The following is a 19,509-nucleotide window of genomic DNA, read 5'->3' as shown; positions in this document are numbered from 1 at the left end:
GAATTTTCGTGATCCTCTTGTTTCCATTTTGATTGACCTTCGTTTAGTACTTTAGACCACTTTTTAGAAGAGAACATCTTAAAACAATTTCCACATTGTGAGAAATAATAAAAAATAATTAAAAATTGTATTCCGAATAGCGGCTCAAAGATTAAAATAAGACAGTGTACCCATTAAGTGTATATTTCAGTAAACTGATTGCCGAATTGGCTTATAGTGTCAGTGAAAGGGAGTGCCAGGACCACTTAATCTGTAGATACAACTATCCTTTACTTTCTCCATTTTCTAATTATCCTTCTGATTAAATGGTCTGAGTTCTCCCTCTCATGGATACCAGTACATGATGCCTTGTCAGTTATCAAATGTAATAAAATTTCAAACGCACTTCGCATAAACCACAAACTGTCACTTATTCAGCTTGTAGTGAAAAAAAATGGTTAATGTCACATTTAGCAATGCCCTTTTATGAGACACAAATTGGATTTACATGAAAATGTATTTGAATGTAAATACGAACAAATAGATTTCCTCTTAAAAGCTTCTTGTTATGGGAACATTTTCAGAATTCTAACGCAGTTGTAAGAAATAAAATCAAGCTTCAATATTCATTGTAGAATGCTGTTAAAGAAACAGTAAACCTATATTTATGATTCAGGTACCATATTTTCCTTTTTTATTTTTTTTGCCCACTTTCAGATTACCAGAGTTTTCTTTTTTTTATTTTAGTTCTTTTTCCTCCCCCATCCATTTTCAGTGTACTAATACACCAAGCATACCGTGTCGTTTCCCCTCTCTGATAAGTCCCCTCCTTATCTAACTTAAAAATTGTCAATAATAAGAACAAATAATGTTTGGTTCACTTTTCCACTTATTGACATGGTGTTAATCACATGAGGCACTCGATCAGTGTGTGTTAAAGGTATTGCTCACTAGACAGTGGAGCAAATCATCTTGATTTGCTTTACGGGTCTCCATGATATTGGTATCACTGCTTGTTCAAGGATGCTGCTTTGTAAGGTTCGGACTGACCGATATTAACAGCTTGTGAGGAATCTTTTTCTGGTACACAGAGTATTATTTGTGACCAAGTTAGAAGAACCTCTGTGTCCACAAATTATATTGAGGTCAAATGTAAAATCTAATTGTTTAAAATTTTTAGTAAGTGTAGCCTAAATAACGCTGTTGAGCAACACTGGCTGGTTATTTGTTGCCACTACATTCTACCCCTGGAAATTGACACTACCCACGTAACCACATCTTCTCAAACCCTGATCCATTGAAACATCTGGCCCTTTAAAGAAGTCTGTCTCCACCCTCTGATGCTGTTACCCAATGACAGACCTAGTAAAAAAAAAAAAAAGGTACAATACGCAAGCCATTTTTATAGGATATACAGTATCTAATCAATGATTAATTAAGGATTAATGCTAAGAACTGGTGATGTCAGAAGTCCCAAAATGTTAAACGAAGCATGTCTGAGAGATGTAAACCAAGAACATAGGGCGTTTTTTATTCTTTCTCAAAATATTGTTATGATTATTTGCCCCAGACTCTCTCTCTTAGATCATACAGGGAGGTGGGGAGGTTACAGCATGTTTTTTCTATTCACTCACTTATCATAAATCCTTTTTTTATTGCAACAAAAACTAGCGGAGGTCCTGTCTTTCTGGACCAGGCTCCATTGCTTGTGAGTTGTCTTTCAAACAAACTAGTACTCAGCTCAAAATGGGTAGAATACCTAGTGTGGAGGTCTAAGCTGCTTGTCAAATAGCAACTTTGACGAGTGCTCCAGCTTCTATTGGCGCACATCTTGCAAGCTTGTGACTAACCAGCACAATGAACTGCTGTGTCTGTTAATTTACCGACAGACAGGCAGCGGTTGGGAAGAGTGAATGCACTCAAGAAATAACTTGATACATCCTGCTTAAAGCTAGAAATGAAGTTGCTTTTATCAGACTTTACTTTGGCAGTAAAATAAATCTATACAAGATCTATAGCCGAAAACATCCTAGTGAAAAGCCAAGAGCATCCAAAAGCATATGAATAAATATTTTCAAGAGAGAGTTACAGGCTGTGTGTAATATGTCACGACAGCTACAGGGAACAAACAGATCAATCTAAGAACTGCAGTAAGAAAGCTAATGCAGCAATACTGAAGAACATGAAAAACTGTGAATCTTGTCTTTATTTTGGCACACTTAAAAACGCTGCATGTGGGACGTGTAGATATCATTTAGGCAGCGGCGGTGCCCGGGTCCGTTTAGGCTAATGTCACTCATATTTACAAAGAAGGTCACGCTGGTACAATGTTACACTGTAGCTCTAACATTGAGCTTTGTCTAGAAAATAAATTGGAAGTGGCAGTCAAAACTCAGCCTCTTGCATCAAGATTGCTGTTACCCATCTCTAACCCTTATACTAAGGTTAGCAATAATGATGAGCTATTTAAAGGGACACTCTAACTGTGGAGTATGGACTGTTATTATTTAATGTACAACATACACATTTTATCTGTATGGTTGCATGTCTTGCAGACTTATGACATTCTATGAGGTTAACTCAGCAATGGAATGGTTAAAAGAGCCATAGTGACCAATATTGAAGTGCCCGGAAACCAAGAACAACTACCATAACTAATACTGTTTTTTTTTTTTGTTTTGTTTTTTAAAGGAACACCATAGAGTTAGGAACACAAACATATTCCTGACTCTATAGTGTTAAAACACCATCTAGCCCCCCCTCCTCCCTCCCTTCCTACCCCTTATTCCTCTATAATCCCCTAACATAGTAAAATCTTACTTTAATTACAGTCTGCTGCTGCTGGCTCTGCCTCTGATCCGACTGCTTGGCTGACATCATCAGAAGTGTTAATCTATGCTAATCAGAATGCTTAGGATTGGATGACGCTGTCAAGGAGGCAGATCAGGGACAGATACAGCACAAGTCAAGCACAGTCCTGGCCAATCACCATCTCCTCATAGAGATGCATTGAATCAGTGCAGCTCTATGAGGAAAGTTAAGTGTCTCCATGCAGCGCTGCCCCAGGAAGCACCTCTAGTGGCCAGTGGAGCTATCACTAGGTTATAATGTAAACACTGCCTTTTCTCTGAAAAGACAGTGTTTACAGCAAAAAGCCTGAAGGGAATGATTCTACTCATCAGAACAAATACAATAAGCAGTAGTTGTTCTGGTGACTCTAGTGTCTCTTTAATGATTATGGTGCTAGAGTTTCCTTGCACTTTCTCTGTGTTAAGAGTCAAACTGTTTTCAAAGGCTTTGACAATTATCTGGGTTCCCCAGGCACTCACACTCCTTTTTACATATATTTCTAAAGTGGACATTCCGCATTACCTGTAACAAGCATGCAGTAGTAGTTATAGTGCCAATTCTAAAACCGTTAGATTACTTATAGTGGAGAGTTGTCAGACACGCCTGTTTGGAGTTTTCTTTAATATGTTTTGGAAAGATTTGCTCATCATTCTATAACTTACAAACTGTTCGCTTTGCTGTTTTTCTTTTTTCTTTTGTTTTTTAAACATTTTTTTTATTTGTTAAGCTTGTGTCACAGGTGAACGTATCAATACTCCCGTGTCTCTATCTATTTAAAATCTCCTCTAGCCATGGAATCGGCCGATATAAAATATGCTGCATTTCGCATTTCTTATCCTTCTGCACAAAGCATGAGATATTTTCTCCGGGGTTTGTCATCAAATCACCAACGGTACTTCAAGTTTACCTCAATCAATACCTAGAACATGTTGATTCCGTATAATAGTAAAAAGAGCCTTTGGCTCCAACCTTTCTGATTTCAGAGGCTCTTTCTAGACATAGCCGCTGCCAGGGTGAAAGTTTGAGAGAGAAAATACTTAGAAATGTCTCCAGACTTTAGATTCAACACCATCCACAGGAACAGATTGAACTCAATAGACTATAGTCATTATATTCTGTCTAGGTTACTATGTATATACACTATTTTTATTTAGTTTTTCTCCAAACTTTTTCTTTCTTCTCTGTTATTCTTGCTGCTTTAAGTGTATTTTGGTGCAGATGTCTCCTTTTATCAAAGTTTGTGTTTTTCTTTATATTTGTAGTATTTTTTTTTTTTTTTATTCATTTTAAATCGAATTTACATATTTGTTACAAACTTTTTCTTTTCTTCACTGTACGGGAAGAAGAAAATAGTCTCCATGTACTATTTATGTAATTCATATATAATTCATGTACTACTGGAAAGTTACACTGGAACACTGTATAAAATTACTTGTATAGTAAATTTATATGCACATTACAAAAACTTTATTATTTAGACTGTAAAATAATACATTGTGAGTAAATATAAACAGTGTTCTTATCCAGATGTTCAAAAAAAGATACGTATGTAAAGGGTATTTCAGGGACCTCTCTAGTTTATACGACTCCTGATTTTGTGGGTTCTGGGCACTCCGAATTCCCAATGAGCACTTGGGTACTGTCTTCTGATCCAACATTGCATCCTGTGACATACCTCTAGCTTACACCAACCAGTCTGTGTGTGGTTATAAGCTTTGTGTTCAGAAGTTCTGGTGAGGGTTACATCACTATACACAGTGACCAGAAAGGACTGTTTTCATTCTACATGTAGCATGCTTGTTTACAAGGGACCGTTACAAAATGTTTACTTAAACTTTAACCATAACCGAATACAAGCAAATGACATCACGTTTATTAAAGGAACGCTACAGCGTCATGAAAATAATCTTGTGTTTGTAACACTATAGTGCCCCTGTCTCTAGTAAAATACATTTCTTACCTTTTTCCAGCACCGAGACTCACTCGGTGCTGCTGACCTATCCTACCTATCCTACTTATCTTACATCACTGATCCTTCACAAGGAATATAATTCTACACGATTAGTAGATTTACATTTACACTTTTATTCAAGACTTATTTTGGCCCTCGTGTTAACATTTTTGGACAAGCATTCATAATTAATTCAAATTAATTTAATATTTTTGGATAAACATTTTAATTTTATTTTATTTTCAAAATATTACAATAGCAAAAAATATATCATGTATAAAAATATATTAATATATCAAAAAATATTCATATATTTAAAAAGAAGTTAATAATTTCAAAAACGTCATCCCATTAAAGCTTATTCAAAAAGAAGAGATCATTGTTTCAAAGGTATATCAGATTTTTATATTGCCTTCCCTAACACACAAAAGTAATTATTATTATTATAATTATTATTTTTACATTTTTTGTCAATATTTATTCTTGTGAATAAAAATGTTAAGCACATACTTTCAGGATAGCAATTCTAAGAGGGGAGTTGGTGGCGTAATATAATGTACATGCGTGGCGTATGCTGCGCATCCAAGCTTCCTCTTAGGAACGCATTGGATCAATACTTTCCTATGGCAGCTGCAATGTCACGTGACGGAATTTTACTTAATCAGTGCAAAGGTAGTCCTGCAGTGACTAAAAGTGTGTTTCACTTTAAGGTAAACCATGCCATTTCGTCAAAACGGCAATGGTTTTCATCGTATGGTTAAAACGACAGGACCACTGCACCCAGACCAATTCATTGAGATTCAGATAGTGTTCAACTAAAGATCTGTCATGGCAGTACCCCCTTCCTTTGTAAACTGACAGGTTATGCCAAAATACATTATAGAATTATTTGTAAAAAATGGATAAATGTGATATGCTTGCAAAAGTTTCATTCTGCTGTTACCATGAAGTCTACGGGAATCAAATTGATACTACTCTGCAGAATGAAGATATATAAATGAGTGTACAATTTCAAGTATCTAACATCCTCGTAAAAAAAACCCAAAAAACAGAAATGTGTGCATTTATGTTTGTCGGTGAAAATATAATTAGTATAAGAAGAACATGCTGCATATCGGCTATAGCCTTTATTTTCATTTTCTATAGCCTTTAATTTCATTTTACAAAAAAAAAATGTCCCTTTGTCTTTCAGTTAATCTGGCTTAAAATGTTTGTGCTCTTTTTTTTTCTTTTTTTTTTTTTCTGTGTGCTTTTTTTGTTGTTGTTATTTAACCTTTTTTTTTTTTTTCCTTAATTGATCACTTTGCTTTCTCTCTACCTCCGGTGGCAGCCTTTTCCCTTTAAAAGGACCAATCTGTCTAAGGTAGAGAAACTCAATTTCTGTGTATTGATTGCCATGTCTAAATGTAGTGAACTCGCAAAGACTGTGCTAATCATTTATCTGTCTTATTTAACATTACCAGTTAAATAGTTTCTTCTAAGAAATGCATTTACATTTAGAGTTTCAAATAGATGTGCCCAGAAGCAGCAAACCTAATTAGTTCCCCTGCCCGAGTCATTCTTCATTTCTGTAAAAGTGGAGAGAGAAAGCTCTCTGCATTTTAAACCGTCTATGAATGCATTTTCCAGTGTCCATTCATTGTCTCATGTGTTTTTAATGCATTTGTTTTCTTGTACCTTAGTGTTTTTTTTTTTTTTTTTATTACTAGACTGGAATTTGAAAGGCAGCAAAGAGAAGAGTTCGAAAAGCTGGAAAGTAAAAGGTAAATATTATTAAAAAATATACCTACCGGTAACTATATCTGGGTTGTCTGATAAAGAACCTTAACAAGCTGTTGTTAATTTTACACCATTTTTACACATAGTTTGTGTTTGCCAGAAAAAAAATGACTGAAATGTATCTTATTATGTATCATATTTAAGTCACCCAGACCACTTCATCACATGGAATATATATATATATACAATCTTTATTTTTTATTATTTTAATGTCTGTGAACTTTGAAGTTGCGGTTTAATGAGTGAGTGCGCTGGATCTTTTATCTTATAACCCTTTAATGTGAAACATTGGAGTTTTGTAAAAATGGTACGGATTATGTCAAAAGGCTTCAGCATGCCTCTACTGTCTTCCTGACAGTCACTAGAGGTCCTTCCTCTATGAGAAATAGGGGTCTCTGGTGATGTCGGCATGCTTGTTGACATCACCCGGGGTGAAGGCTGCAGCGGAGAAGTGCAAGTGCTAGAAACGAGGTGGGTAACATTTATTTACTTTAACTTTTATAGGGCAAAGGGAGGTAAATAGTGTGCACATTGCAAGAAGGGTCCTGATGTAACGATGGTTATTTTCAGGACTATAGGTTCTCTTAATGTCTTGATGACAACAAGGTCCAATGTTTTGTACTAGATGTACGGTGTACTAGATGATTTTCTGCTTTAAGATATCAGCCAACCTGCGTGATTTATTTAAAGATTATACATAGGTACACGCAGTTATTTTTAATGCATAAATTTCTCAGTTTTATTTTCTGTATTGAAATAGTGAAGGTGTTATAAATAAGGAAACATGTTCTTAATACTCTAAATTTGTAGATCTAGCACTCTCCCAATGTGTATCGTAAAGGAATGTTTGATTTCATTTAATATTTCTCTTCTAGAAAATTGATAAAAGAAATGGAGGAAAAGCAGAAGTTTGAAAAGGCAGAATTGGAGAAAATGCAACAGGAAGTTGAATCTCAGCGAAAAGAAACAGAGATTGTTCAGTTGCAAATCCGTAAACAAGAAGAAAGCTTGAAACGCCGTAGCTTGGACATTGAAACTAGACTGAAAGACCTGCTGGCTGAAAAAGAGAAATTTGAAGAAGAAAGATTAAAGGAGCAACAGGATTTAGAACTGCAAAAAAAGAAACAGGAAGAAGAATGTTTTGTAAAAGTTCAAGAAGAGCTAAGTCGGCTTCAGGAACTTCACAATCAAGAAAAAGCGGAGAAAATGGAGATCTTCAAAGAATTAGAAAAACTGAAAAAAGAGAAGGACGAGCAGTACTCCAAGCTAGATATGGAGAAGAAGCGGCTTGAAGATCAAGAACAAGAACAGCTAAAGCTAGTAATCCGTCTCGAAGAACAACTCCGTGAAAAACAAGAAATTATTCAGTTGCTTAAAAGTGGTGACTTCTTGAGGTTAGAGGAAGAAATAAAGGTTCTGGATGATGTCCGAGAAGATCTTTTACGTGCCAAAGAAGCAAGATCAGAAGGTGATGAAGATCCAGATGATGTTGAAAAAGCAATAAATAAGTACACAGAGTTTAAGAAAATGCAGTTAGATCAACTTTCAAATTTGGTGGTTGACTTGAATCAACAAAGAGAGAGCTTAGAGAAGGACATTGTTGGAGACCGTGATGTCCTTAGTAAACTGAGCCTTTCAAATGCAGACTATGTAGATCTTTACAGGAAAGTAGAAGACAGCTCCATAGACTCAACATCCTCCATACCAGAAGAAGCAGAACTGATTAAGCAAATGGAGTATAGACTGCATTGCAAAGAAAGGCAACTTCTCTACATAAAACAGAATCGTTTACCTGCCCTTCAAGAAGAAAAGCAAAGGACATCTGAGATTCTGGATAGTGGTTTACTTGGGCTTGATAAAACCTTATTTCAGGTAGAAAAAGAGATTGAAGAGAAAGCTGATCAGCTTGCACAATTTCAAGCCAGTAGTGACCAGTTGCAGCAGCTTCAAGAGACCTTTGAATTTACAGCAAACATTGCTCGCCAGGAAGAAAAAGTTCGGAAGAAGGAAAAAGAAATTATTGAATCCAGGGAAAAACAGCACAGGGAGGCTTTAGAACAAGCAGTGGCTAAACTGGAAAGAAGACACTCTGCTCTTCAGCGCCATTCCACCATCGATGTTGAAATTGAAGAACAAAAGCGCAAACTCGCTGCAATGGACAGCAGTCAGGAGCAGGCTGGTCTGCAGGCAAGTTTGGAAGCAGAGCAGAAGGCATTGGAGCAAGACAGGGAAAGGTAAGCCAAGTTAAAACCAGTAATTCTTCCAAAACATCTAAAGAAAAAGCTGTAATAGCAACATTTTCAGTAAAGAAGTCTATTTTTCTTGTCCTGGCTTGCTTTTTAGATTTTTCTTGTGCATAATTTACATGAAAAAATATGTTCTTGCAGTCTGTGTTGTGCCATGAATTCATAGCAGTAGTTGGACTTCCACCCATACGGTGAGAAAATCTATGTGTACCCTTGTGGTACAAAGTGTGTTAATCCCAGGACATACTTGAAAACGAGAGAAATCTCAATGTACCTTTCCTGGTAAAATATTTTATAAATAAATAATAATAAATAAATAAGTGTGGTGGCTCCCCTAGTTTGTCATGACAGTTTTTGTGTTTATTTTGTAATTTTGCAATAAACACTGCTATTTTATGCCTTACTCTTTGGAGATTTTTTAGCTTTATTTTCCCACCCTACGGAGGTGGCAAAAGTTGTCAGTGGACATTAAATTTCTTTTAGGAGAACGAGAGTTTCCTTATCACACTGACCCCTTTATATATGGTAGGATTAAATTCCGCCTTATACTTATATATTTTTTTTCCTTTTCTAAAATATTTAGTTTCATTTTCTGGCGTTTACAATACTGTGTTGCCCTATTTCCTTGGATATATCTCCAACATGTGTGTACTAATGGTTGAGGAAATCTGGTTAGGTGACCAGGCAGTCCAAGTGTTGGCATTTAAGACAGGCACATTTCTAATGAGAACTGCAACGGGTTTCAATTAAATTCTCAGCGTTTTGGGTGAATCAAAAAGATCTAAGATAAGATAGGAAGCATTTTGAAGTTTGAACATGTACACATTCAAAAAAAAAAAAAGAAAAGCTAATATATATTGCTACCTAACTCTATGTAATCATTCCATATGATTCCATGTCAGTTTTATAAAAGACAAATTTTATTTTAATAATATCATGCACATATGTTTCACCGTCATTCTTTACATCAAATACAGGTTATCTCATGAAATTGAACAGTTAAAGCAGAAGATACACGATACCGATCCGCATCTCAAAAGTCTTTCGGGATCCATTGAGGAAAAGCAGACTCCCGCCAACTCTCCTGCAAGCCCAGTTAAATTTCAGTCGCATTCACTTCAATTGACTGATGACAGGTATATAATCATATTTAAAACCTTTCCGTAGTAATCATGGTAAAACATGGGCAGAGCCATAATAACTACACAGCATGGATGAATGCTTTGATCATTTTAGCTAGGCCTATTGTTATTGTAAGGTACACGTTACGGTGAAACTGTTATTGTACTAAAAATGTTCTTTTTGCAGCTTTTAAAGTATTTATATGATTAGGTCTAAATTGCCAAGTGCACGGAATAGTAAGTGGATATTGCAGGCAAATATGCTTTTTGATTTTATGTTTCATATACGCTCAGTGCAAGTGTAAATTGCAAATCTTAAGTGTTTTGAGGGAACGGACTGTTTTGACCCCTTACAAAAGCACAATTTATGTTTGAAGACTAGATGATTAAAGTATTTATCTGTATTCAGAATACATGCTTATATTGAAGAAGAAGTGCAGAGGCGGCTACAAAATATTAATATGCAGTGTGAAGACCTCCGGAGCCTTACCCTTTCTTGTTCTTCTGAAATCGGGAAGGTAGGTATAGTTTGTTTGGTTTTAAATTGTGCCCCTGTGCAGGTACTGCAGAATTATTTATATGGTTTCTGATAACATTACAAAGTATCTTCATATTGATATATATAGATATATATATATATATTAAATCATTATAAACTTAAAGGAGCACTCCACTATAAACACAGGGCACTGTTGTGGTTATGGTGCCAGGAGTGCACTAGCGCCCCCCCAGTTTTAGAACAGTTTGACTTCTTACTTAGAGTCCATCAGGCATCACTCCCTCACCTTCAACACCAATGGACAGCTGGAAATTCTGTTTTTTGAGCTAAACTAGCGCTTGCACTCAATTAGCTGATCTTCCGGCTCTCAGTAGGAAGTAGTGGAAGTGGGGAGTAAGAAGTCAAGCCATGCTCAAAAGTGGGAAAGAAAGGCAGGGTTCTCCTGCTACCAAAACCACTACAGCGCTCTGTAGATGTTATGGTGCTTGGAATGTCCCTTTAAATCTTGCACCTATTCCCGTCCATACATATCTCTTCAATTGCGCTAAATATCTGTCAACTTGTCTTAATTGTGGACTGTGGCAACATTTCTTGCAATAGAAATATTACTTAAAATTAAAATGATAATTTCCACTCACAAAAAGCAGCATATTCAAAGTTAACAGATCACATTCATAATGATATTCTTGAATTTACGGTAAATCCAATGGTTACTTAATTCTCTTCAATCTTTTTTTTTTTTTTTTTTTTTTCCTTTTTTTGTTACAAGAAAAAACATAAATAATACAAAACATTACAGAACAACATAGGAAATTAGCATTAACTGAATGCAATACATTTAATTTCATACATTTTTCAATTCTGTTTTAGATTTCTGTTAATGGGTTACTCCAACCACGATAACCACTTAAGTGATTTGAAGTGGTAATGGTGGCAGGCGTCTGGATTGAGGGTGTGACATATAGAATAATGACAAAAGGACATTATTTTATTCAGCACAAGAAAGGGTTGGAGATCTTAAAACGTAAAGACAGATTTTTCATAGTTCTCATTTGTCAAGTTTTATACAATATAAATGTCTCTCCTCACCATCACTTCCATGTCACAGAACCCAAGTGCAACCAGTGATGAAACCACAAACTAGACAAAATGACTATGATATTGTATGTTGGAAGAAACAGTGCAATAATTTTTTATTTTTTTTCGTGATTGAAATATGGATGTTCAAGAGCTCGAGAAATCAACACCACAAGTACACTCTATAAACTCAGTATTATATTAAATGCATTTCTATCATATTTTCCTTTCTCTCATCTAATTTAATGTTGAATGGAACAATTTCTTATATGACGTTATACTGGCATCTCTGTAATATTTACAGGACTGTGAAATGTTCCTTAATGGCACTGCCCAAAGAAAACTGAAATACGAGGTATGTACACCATTTTTAAATCCACTCCTGCTAATTTTTGTCTTTAAGCAATTGCTGTCCAATTGGTTGAATCATTTTTTAATCTGGTGTTTCCTTAATGAGCTGTTGATTTAAATTCATGACAATCTATTCTCGTTGGTGGAGGTTTGCACTACCATCCTTTATTTGTTACAGAATCTATATTTAAAAACAATACTGAGACCTTATGCTATTTTTTCTGCCTGTGTGTGTTTGTACGCGTGTGACTAGTAAACAGACAGGTTTGTCAGAACTGATATCAGACGAAAAACTAAGATAGAACCAAGGTTAGATCTAGAGACAAGCTAAGTAAAGTTCAGTTCATTAGATCTAGCCAGGCCTAGTTGAGCAGGGGTTCAATAACAGTATTTCGCAGCTGGAGGCACATATTTGCCCAACTAGAAGACTTACAAGCTTGGTGCTTGAGGCAGATGAGTTTACAACAGGCGGGTCATTATATGAAAGATATCTACTATTCAGGAATGCATCAAAGGAACTATAAGGAATTTTGCTGAAGATAAAGATGAGGACAGAACTTTGACATCAGATAGATATTAATCGGGTATTGTGGATCTTTCAGTGCTTTATGTCAATCTTATATGATGCATCAAACGCTTTGACTATGTCCTCACCTTCCAGAAGATTGTGGCAGCTGCAATGGTAGTTGTCACAAGGATATTTTGCAAAAAGGATGGCTTAATGGGATCCCATTAAAGGAACAATATAGCATTAGGAATACAAACCTGTATTCCTAACACTATAGTTTTATCTTCTCTATTTATATGTACTCCCCTGTATATTACTTGCTTATCTCGCAGTGTTCTGGTCTCCCTGTGATGCTGGTCCCACAGGCTAAGATCGTTAATCTTGATGACCTCTGTGGCAGGACCACTGCTATTCGGGGGTTTTGCCCTTCTTTAGGATGTGTGTTGCCAGTATATTCATGTGCTGCGCCTGCTCACCTCAATGAACCACTTAGAACGTCGATTAGAACATTCACACTTCGCAACAATGTGTCAAACCACAAAACGCCAGAGAAGCAATCAGCGCATGCCGCCCCCAGGTGGCCGCCATTTTGTCTAGATGAACGCCAGCCAGGGGGAGCATTTGTGGATGGTGTCTCACCTTTTTCGGTTCCTGAACGAGGCCCTCACCGGTACCCATTGGAATGTTCACGTCAATCAATTAGAACGTTAACAATTCGCAAAATAAGTGTGAAACTGCAAGGGAAGTAATTAATGAGTGCTTCCCTGGGTGGCTGCTGTTCGTATAAGCAAGGCACATTTCTCCCAGGGGGAGCATTTGTAGCCCGATAGGAGACGCTTCCCTTGCCTGGTTTCACACAGGGACCCTGCGAACAGAGACGGTTAGAGGCAGGTACTGTTATGGGGGTCCCTGGGATTGGTGTGGGCATCCTTTGGGAACAATGGCTGATTTGGCGGGCTTTCTGTAAATGGGAGCCAAGGAGGCGGGAAGCTTTCCCGTGCTGTGACTCCCAGGTGCAGAGGCTCATGGGATGAGGATCCTATATGAGGGTGGCGGGAACAGGGGGACAAAGGGGCTCCTGGGAAGAAGACCCCCTGTCACAAGAAGTGGGAAGCCCCATGGTTGGGTGGCGGGAAAAGGGGACAAAGGGACCAGAGTTCAGTTTCTGTAATATACCCCTGGGGTGGGGAGGACCCTAGGAGAGGACACTGTCGCTGTGTGGGGTTTTACATACTTGCATGAGCGATAGATATTGCATGAGCGATAGGACTGATATTATGTTCATATGAAAATCAAGCCGCTTACAAAAAATAGCTTTGTGATAGTTAACCACAGACACTCTGAAAGGTTATAGACACATTTACTGGTGTCATGGGTTTCACTCCCCCCCCCCTCCTTTCCTTAACACTCTCCTTTTTCATTTATTTCCCTCTTTTTTTTTTTTTTTTTTTCTTCTTTTAAACTTTTCTCACTCTCTCTTCTATTTCTATTTCTTTAAATGTGGATAAATAAATGTAATTACTCTAATTTTGACTAGAGTGTTGTGGAAACATAAAAGGTTCTAGGAGAACAATTTAAATCCTCCTTTTAAGTAGATAGTAGTTTAGAGCTGGAAGGTAAGTCATTACATACTTAATAACAAAGAGAAGCAGAAACTACCAATAGAAGAGAAATATAAAGTAAAGAGTAACACTAATATAATAATTTGTGACTGGTAACAAGGGTAAAAAAAATAAAGTAAATGAAATAAAAAGTTAGGATTGCATGCATACAAATTATTACAGTGCACCTATTGGGATATACAGTTATAGGAGAGAATTGGTTTAAAGGATAGGGTATGGCAGCTTTTTTCAAATGTATTCATTTTTTTTTTATGCAAAACCTACCGGTACTTGGCCAGTTACGGCCTTCTCTTGTTTCCTCTTCTCTTATTACACTGTCTCTATTGTCACTGCTGTACCTTTAAACGTCTCCATAATGAATCAACTTCCACTTACAGGAGGGACATATAACTTCATCTGAGCATTAGGCAGATTTAATTTATATATATATATATATATATAATGTATTGGCTGTGATGATCTGTTAATAAAGTTAAATAGGTTTATTACCCATTCTGATTTTTAAAATCATAAGGTTTGAAAAAAGCCAATAGTAAATTTGGTTGGCAAGATCATAGATGCGATGGAGAGTGTTTGCTGTAGGCTCTACTTCGCTGCATATATAGTTATCCGTAGATTTGGTCCCATTCATGATATCATCCAATTAAGATTTTTCTTTAAACAAAATATATTAAATAGTAAAATGATCCTGTTTGTAAATAAAGTGATGAAGGAAATACATTTTCTTTAATTCATACAAATTATCGAATGATTTTTTTTTTCTCGATTGCACGTTTTCTGAATATTTTTTTTTTTTTTTATGTGCAATGATTGGGATGGGTTATTGGGTTACGTCTATTCATTTCTTTGCTTTTTAAGCAGAATGTAGACTCATCTCAGACACGTCCTAAAAGGATCAGACATACACCAAAGATTGACACCACTTCTACAAAACCTACGAGATACACAACCGCGCCAGGAACCGAAACCAAGAACGTGAATCCTTTGACTGCTAATTCGTATGTTGTTCATGCTGAAATGCGTTGTGAATCTCAAGAGTCCTATTTCACAGACGAGAAAAAGAGAAGCTCATCATCTATAAGTGAATATTTTGACTTTTTGCCTGACACAAAATGTGTACCTTTTCACCTTCTTTATAGAAAGCACCCTAACAAAGACGGAACTCATGAAAATGTTCCATTCTCTCTCTTTCAAACCCCAGAAGGCAATGATTTAGAGAATCGTGCGTGTGACTGTGATTTCTTAAAAACTCAATCTGAACATTCTTATATACAGCAGGTTTCGTCCTCCGAGATTCCTACTGCATATAAAGAACATGCTGAACCCCATTCAGTTTTACAAAATACTCTGCCTGATATCACTGGACTGTCTGGAAATTCTTTAAAGGAGAACTCAACACAACAGAATATTCCACCATATTCTGCTTGTCAGTGTGAGATTCAAAAAGAAACTGATAGTAAATATGACTCTTCCACTTTCCCAGAGGAGAAATTAATGAATGTCAATGCAAATGAGAAATATCGGTTCCAACACATTTTTAGCACAATTACCAATATTTATAAAGAGCAACAACTGCCAGTAGTAAACGCTGTAATTAAGCAGGCTACGGAGCTGTGGAATGCGCAGGGGAGCAGTGCCAAGTATTTTCAAGCTCTTCCATTCATGAAATCTACACAATTTATGAAACATTTCCTACAATCAGAGTCTGTCCACTCTGTTTCATATCAGGATGGCAGCAAGGGCAAAGTTCAGTTGTATGGCGTTAGGGAATCGGACATCAGTTATTCGAGAACCACACAGATGAAGTTTCGTGAGATATCGCTAAAGAAAGAAATAATTAACTCTGTGAATCGATGTGAAAAAACATATGAGCTCGGAAATATTTTCAGACAAGCATTTGTGCCATTCCCAGCAGAGCGTTTGACGCTTCTATATTATCCAACACATGAACTGCTAGATTACCTAATGAGTGCTCTTCCGGACTTTCATGTTGACAAGAATGAATTTAAAAGCCTTTACTGGCTTTGTGTTGCCAGTTGCCCAGGTTGTGAGCCCCTTCCTGCGTGTGTACTTTTGTTCCGATCCAGTCTCTATGCCATAGTGTTTTCCAATACTACATTTGTCATGTTCTGTAGTCTTCCCCTGGACAATGTCCAAGGACTTCATATTTGCTTCGGAGGACAAGCTATACAGTTTATTGGACAGGCTGAAGAATGTCTGTTAACTATTTATACTTTCAGGACAAGATACACTCAACAGCTGTGTGAAGACTTGGCCAAACGTCTAATGAGCAAATCAGACTATGCAAATTGCGTAAACCATCCACTCTTGAAGAATGATTTGATGCAGCTTTCACTTGATTGGAAATGCAATATAACTGACTTTGTTGCAGCAAATGGGTTGAAACTGACCTGTAAATTTAAGACCATGTTAGCAGATATGGTTTACTTGATTCATGAAAATCTAAATGACATAAAACCACCACTAGGTGATATGCAGTGCTTACTGTACACAACCGTAAAAGAGGAATCCAGGTCCCAGCAAAGTGTGTATAGATCTTTAGTGCTCACTAATAGCTCTATAGCACTTCTGTACAATGACAATATGGTCCACCCAGGAACAATCTCCTGGTCCAAATCTCCATCTTTATCTTCTGAAGAAATTAAGGTGCACAGTTTGCGTCACCTAAAGTGTATTCTTTTAACAGACAGGGATGATATAACCAAAATGACCATATTGTTTTCAACAATTAAACCAGATGTCTTAAGTGAGGGTTCACTAGACACCGTTTTAGTGCCAGTCAGTTCCCAATCTTGCCTAACAGGAAATTCGTCAACAGAAACAGATGTGTGGAAAATTACTTTTAGTTCACTTGAGGATGCCCTTCTTATTATTAAATATGTGACTGACTAGGTTTGTATTCTTTGCTCAATAATAATAAAATACAAAAAAAACAAAAAACAAGACTACATAAAGGGTCACTACCATTTGGAACGAAGTCCCCCTTGTCCCCTTCTACTAATTTTCATAGATGATGTAAAACATTTTTAAAGTGTGTTTTTTTTTTTTCACTTGTAAGCTAGTGTTTCTTTCTTTTTATTTTTTTAAAATTGTTTTATTTACAATTATTTAGTTATAATAACACCATACTTGGCTAGCTTGCTTTATTATATAGTACATATCGTTTTATTATAAGTAAATAATTTAAAAAAAATATTACTATAAGCTGAAAGGCAACTAAAACATGATGTATCTATTTATCGGTTTTTGAATCGTATACTGTAAATTTAAGCTAATGGAGGATATTTTACATTTATGTATATTTTATTTCATTTGGCAGAAGATATTAACTTAATTTGATTTGTTATTATTTAATCAGTATATATACAAATGTCCGTAATAAATGAAATATGACAACAATCTATTACCGTGTGAAAAAACAAGCAGAAAATGTTACTGACACTATTTGTTCCCATATGGCAAACCCAACAAACTGTAAAAGAATGAAAAAAAATCTAAAGTTCTCTAACCACAGCCGTCAACACCTGGGTGTATAGCATGAGTATGCTGAGTTATTTATGGGTTTGTGTATAATATACAGGTAATGTATAATTTAAGGCCAAAATAGCTTCAGAAAGAAATTCCAACTCTATTATTTTGGCTTAAAATGTCAACATATTTGACAACCTAAAACAAAATAGGTGACTGCTACCTTTAAGTTTGCAAGTTGCTGCAGTGGTATAGAACACCACATTGTGTAGATACCACCAATGAAAACAAAAGCTGCATTTTTCTGCAAGCCCTCCCGTTCTAACCCCGCCCAGACTTTCTGTGGCTGTCCAATCACAGATTTCCCAAAGCAGCTCTATGAGAAGTCTTTGCAAGGCAGGTGCTCTGGGCAGTTGCTGCCTCTTGAGTTTAGTTCCACTGAGCTCAACAAACCAGGAAGTAAAATGACTGGTTATCTGATTGAGAGCCAGGGGGGTGTAACAAGATTATTTTATTAAGGTGCAAATTTCCAATGAAATCTGCACTTTTTATGAAATGGAAAAAAAGAGGGCACTCTTTTCACAAATAAGTCACTTCAACAAAGAAATGTTCCTTAGTGTTTGTAGTATTCCTTTAAGCATCTGTTACATTGCAAACACTACCGTTTATTAAAAGTTGTAACAGTGTTTCTCGTAATGCCTTAAGCATAATGTCGTGACCGTTAGGGACTTTTACATATCCAAATACAGTTTATTATGGAATATTAACTCCTACATACACATTAAAGCATTTTATTTTCTCTCTATTACATCAACCTTTGAAACCAGTGACCTGCTTTTTCTCTCCTACGGGTAATTGATTTTTGTTGGAAGAGTAGTGGTCTATAAAGGATTATGAAATTAAGCTTGTTATTACCTTGTAATTGCATTGCTTTCCATTTTTACCCAAACAAGCTTAATCTTCTAAATGTATATATACATTTTAAATGGCTATTATCGTTGTCTCCCCTTTATTAGAACATAATTATTTTTGATCTGTGGCAATCTACAACAGTTACTAAACTCTTAAGCTATTATTATATGATTGCTTGTTCCCGAAACCTTACTATATCTTATTTCAGAGTTTTATAGCTACAGAAACTCATTTATTAAAAAATGTTTTATGTACGTAGATGACTAATATTACATTATGAACAGAAATGAAAGATGGGCAGGTAGGTAAATGTATTACTCGGTTGAATTGATTTGATGGACAGATGGATAGGATTTGTTAAATGTACCTGTTTGGATAAAATAAAATAAGCTAGACATAACAGGGTAATATGAAAGATATTCTAGACAGACATAGTATAGATAAACTACGTTGAATGATTAATAAGCAGATAAGATATACGGTAGATAGATACAGTATGGTAAATAAGATGGGGAGATATATATGGTATGCTGTTTTTTTTTTCTTTCTGGAATGATTAAAACAAATCGAAAAGCCTAGATTTGCCTAAACTTGCTAAGAGGCTACATTTGCAGTTTTTTTTTTCTTTTACTAAATTGAGAATTTAAAGTGAATTACATTTTTAAAGCCAGTGTAGCTGAACTGACCTTAAAGGGGACACTATAGTCACCAGAACAACTACAGCTTACTGAATTTGTTCTGATGAGTAGAATCATTCCCTTCAGGCTTTTTGCTGTAAACACGGTCTTTTCAGAGAAAATGCAGTGTTTACATTGCAGCCTAGTGATAACTTCACTGGCCACTCCTCTGATGGCTACTAGAGGTGCTTCCTGGGGCAGTGCTGCACAGAGTGACTGACATTTGGTGTCTCCTCCCTCTGCATGAATACACTGAACTTTTCTCATAGAGATTCATTGATTCAATTCACCTCTATGAGGAGATGCTGATTGGCCAGGGCAGTGTTTGACTTGTGCTTACTGTGCCCCTGATCTGCCTGAAAGCATTGTGATTGGCTTTGATCTACACTTCTGATGAGGTCAGGCAGATCAGGGGCAGAGCCAACAGCAGCAGGCTGCAATAAAGGTA

General features: G+C 36.3%; 1 protein-coding gene across 1 annotated transcript in view; it reads left to right on the top strand.

Moving 5' to 3' along the window:
* Positions 1-19,509, top strand: part of KIF16B (kinesin family member 16B) — a 303,581-nt gene that overhangs the window by 171,783 nt on the left and 112,289 nt on the right. The window contains exons 18-22 of the mRNA XM_063444040.1: positions 6,490-6,543; positions 7,435-8,793; positions 9,783-9,941; positions 10,336-10,444; positions 11,807-11,857. Of these exons, the coding sequence (XP_063300110.1) occupies positions 6,490-6,543; positions 7,435-8,793; positions 9,783-9,941; positions 10,336-10,444; positions 11,807-11,857 (1,732 nt within the window). The remainder of the gene's footprint in view (positions 1-6,489; positions 6,544-7,434; positions 8,794-9,782; positions 9,942-10,335; positions 10,445-11,806; positions 11,858-19,509) is intronic.

The sequence above is a fragment of the Pelobates fuscus genome, chromosome 2, assembly GCF_036172605.1.
Source record: "Pelobates fuscus isolate aPelFus1 chromosome 2, aPelFus1.pri, whole genome shotgun sequence".
Taxonomy (NCBI): domain Eukaryota; kingdom Metazoa; phylum Chordata; class Amphibia; order Anura; family Pelobatidae; genus Pelobates; species Pelobates fuscus.
This window is presented reverse-complemented; position numbering and strand designations above follow the sequence as displayed.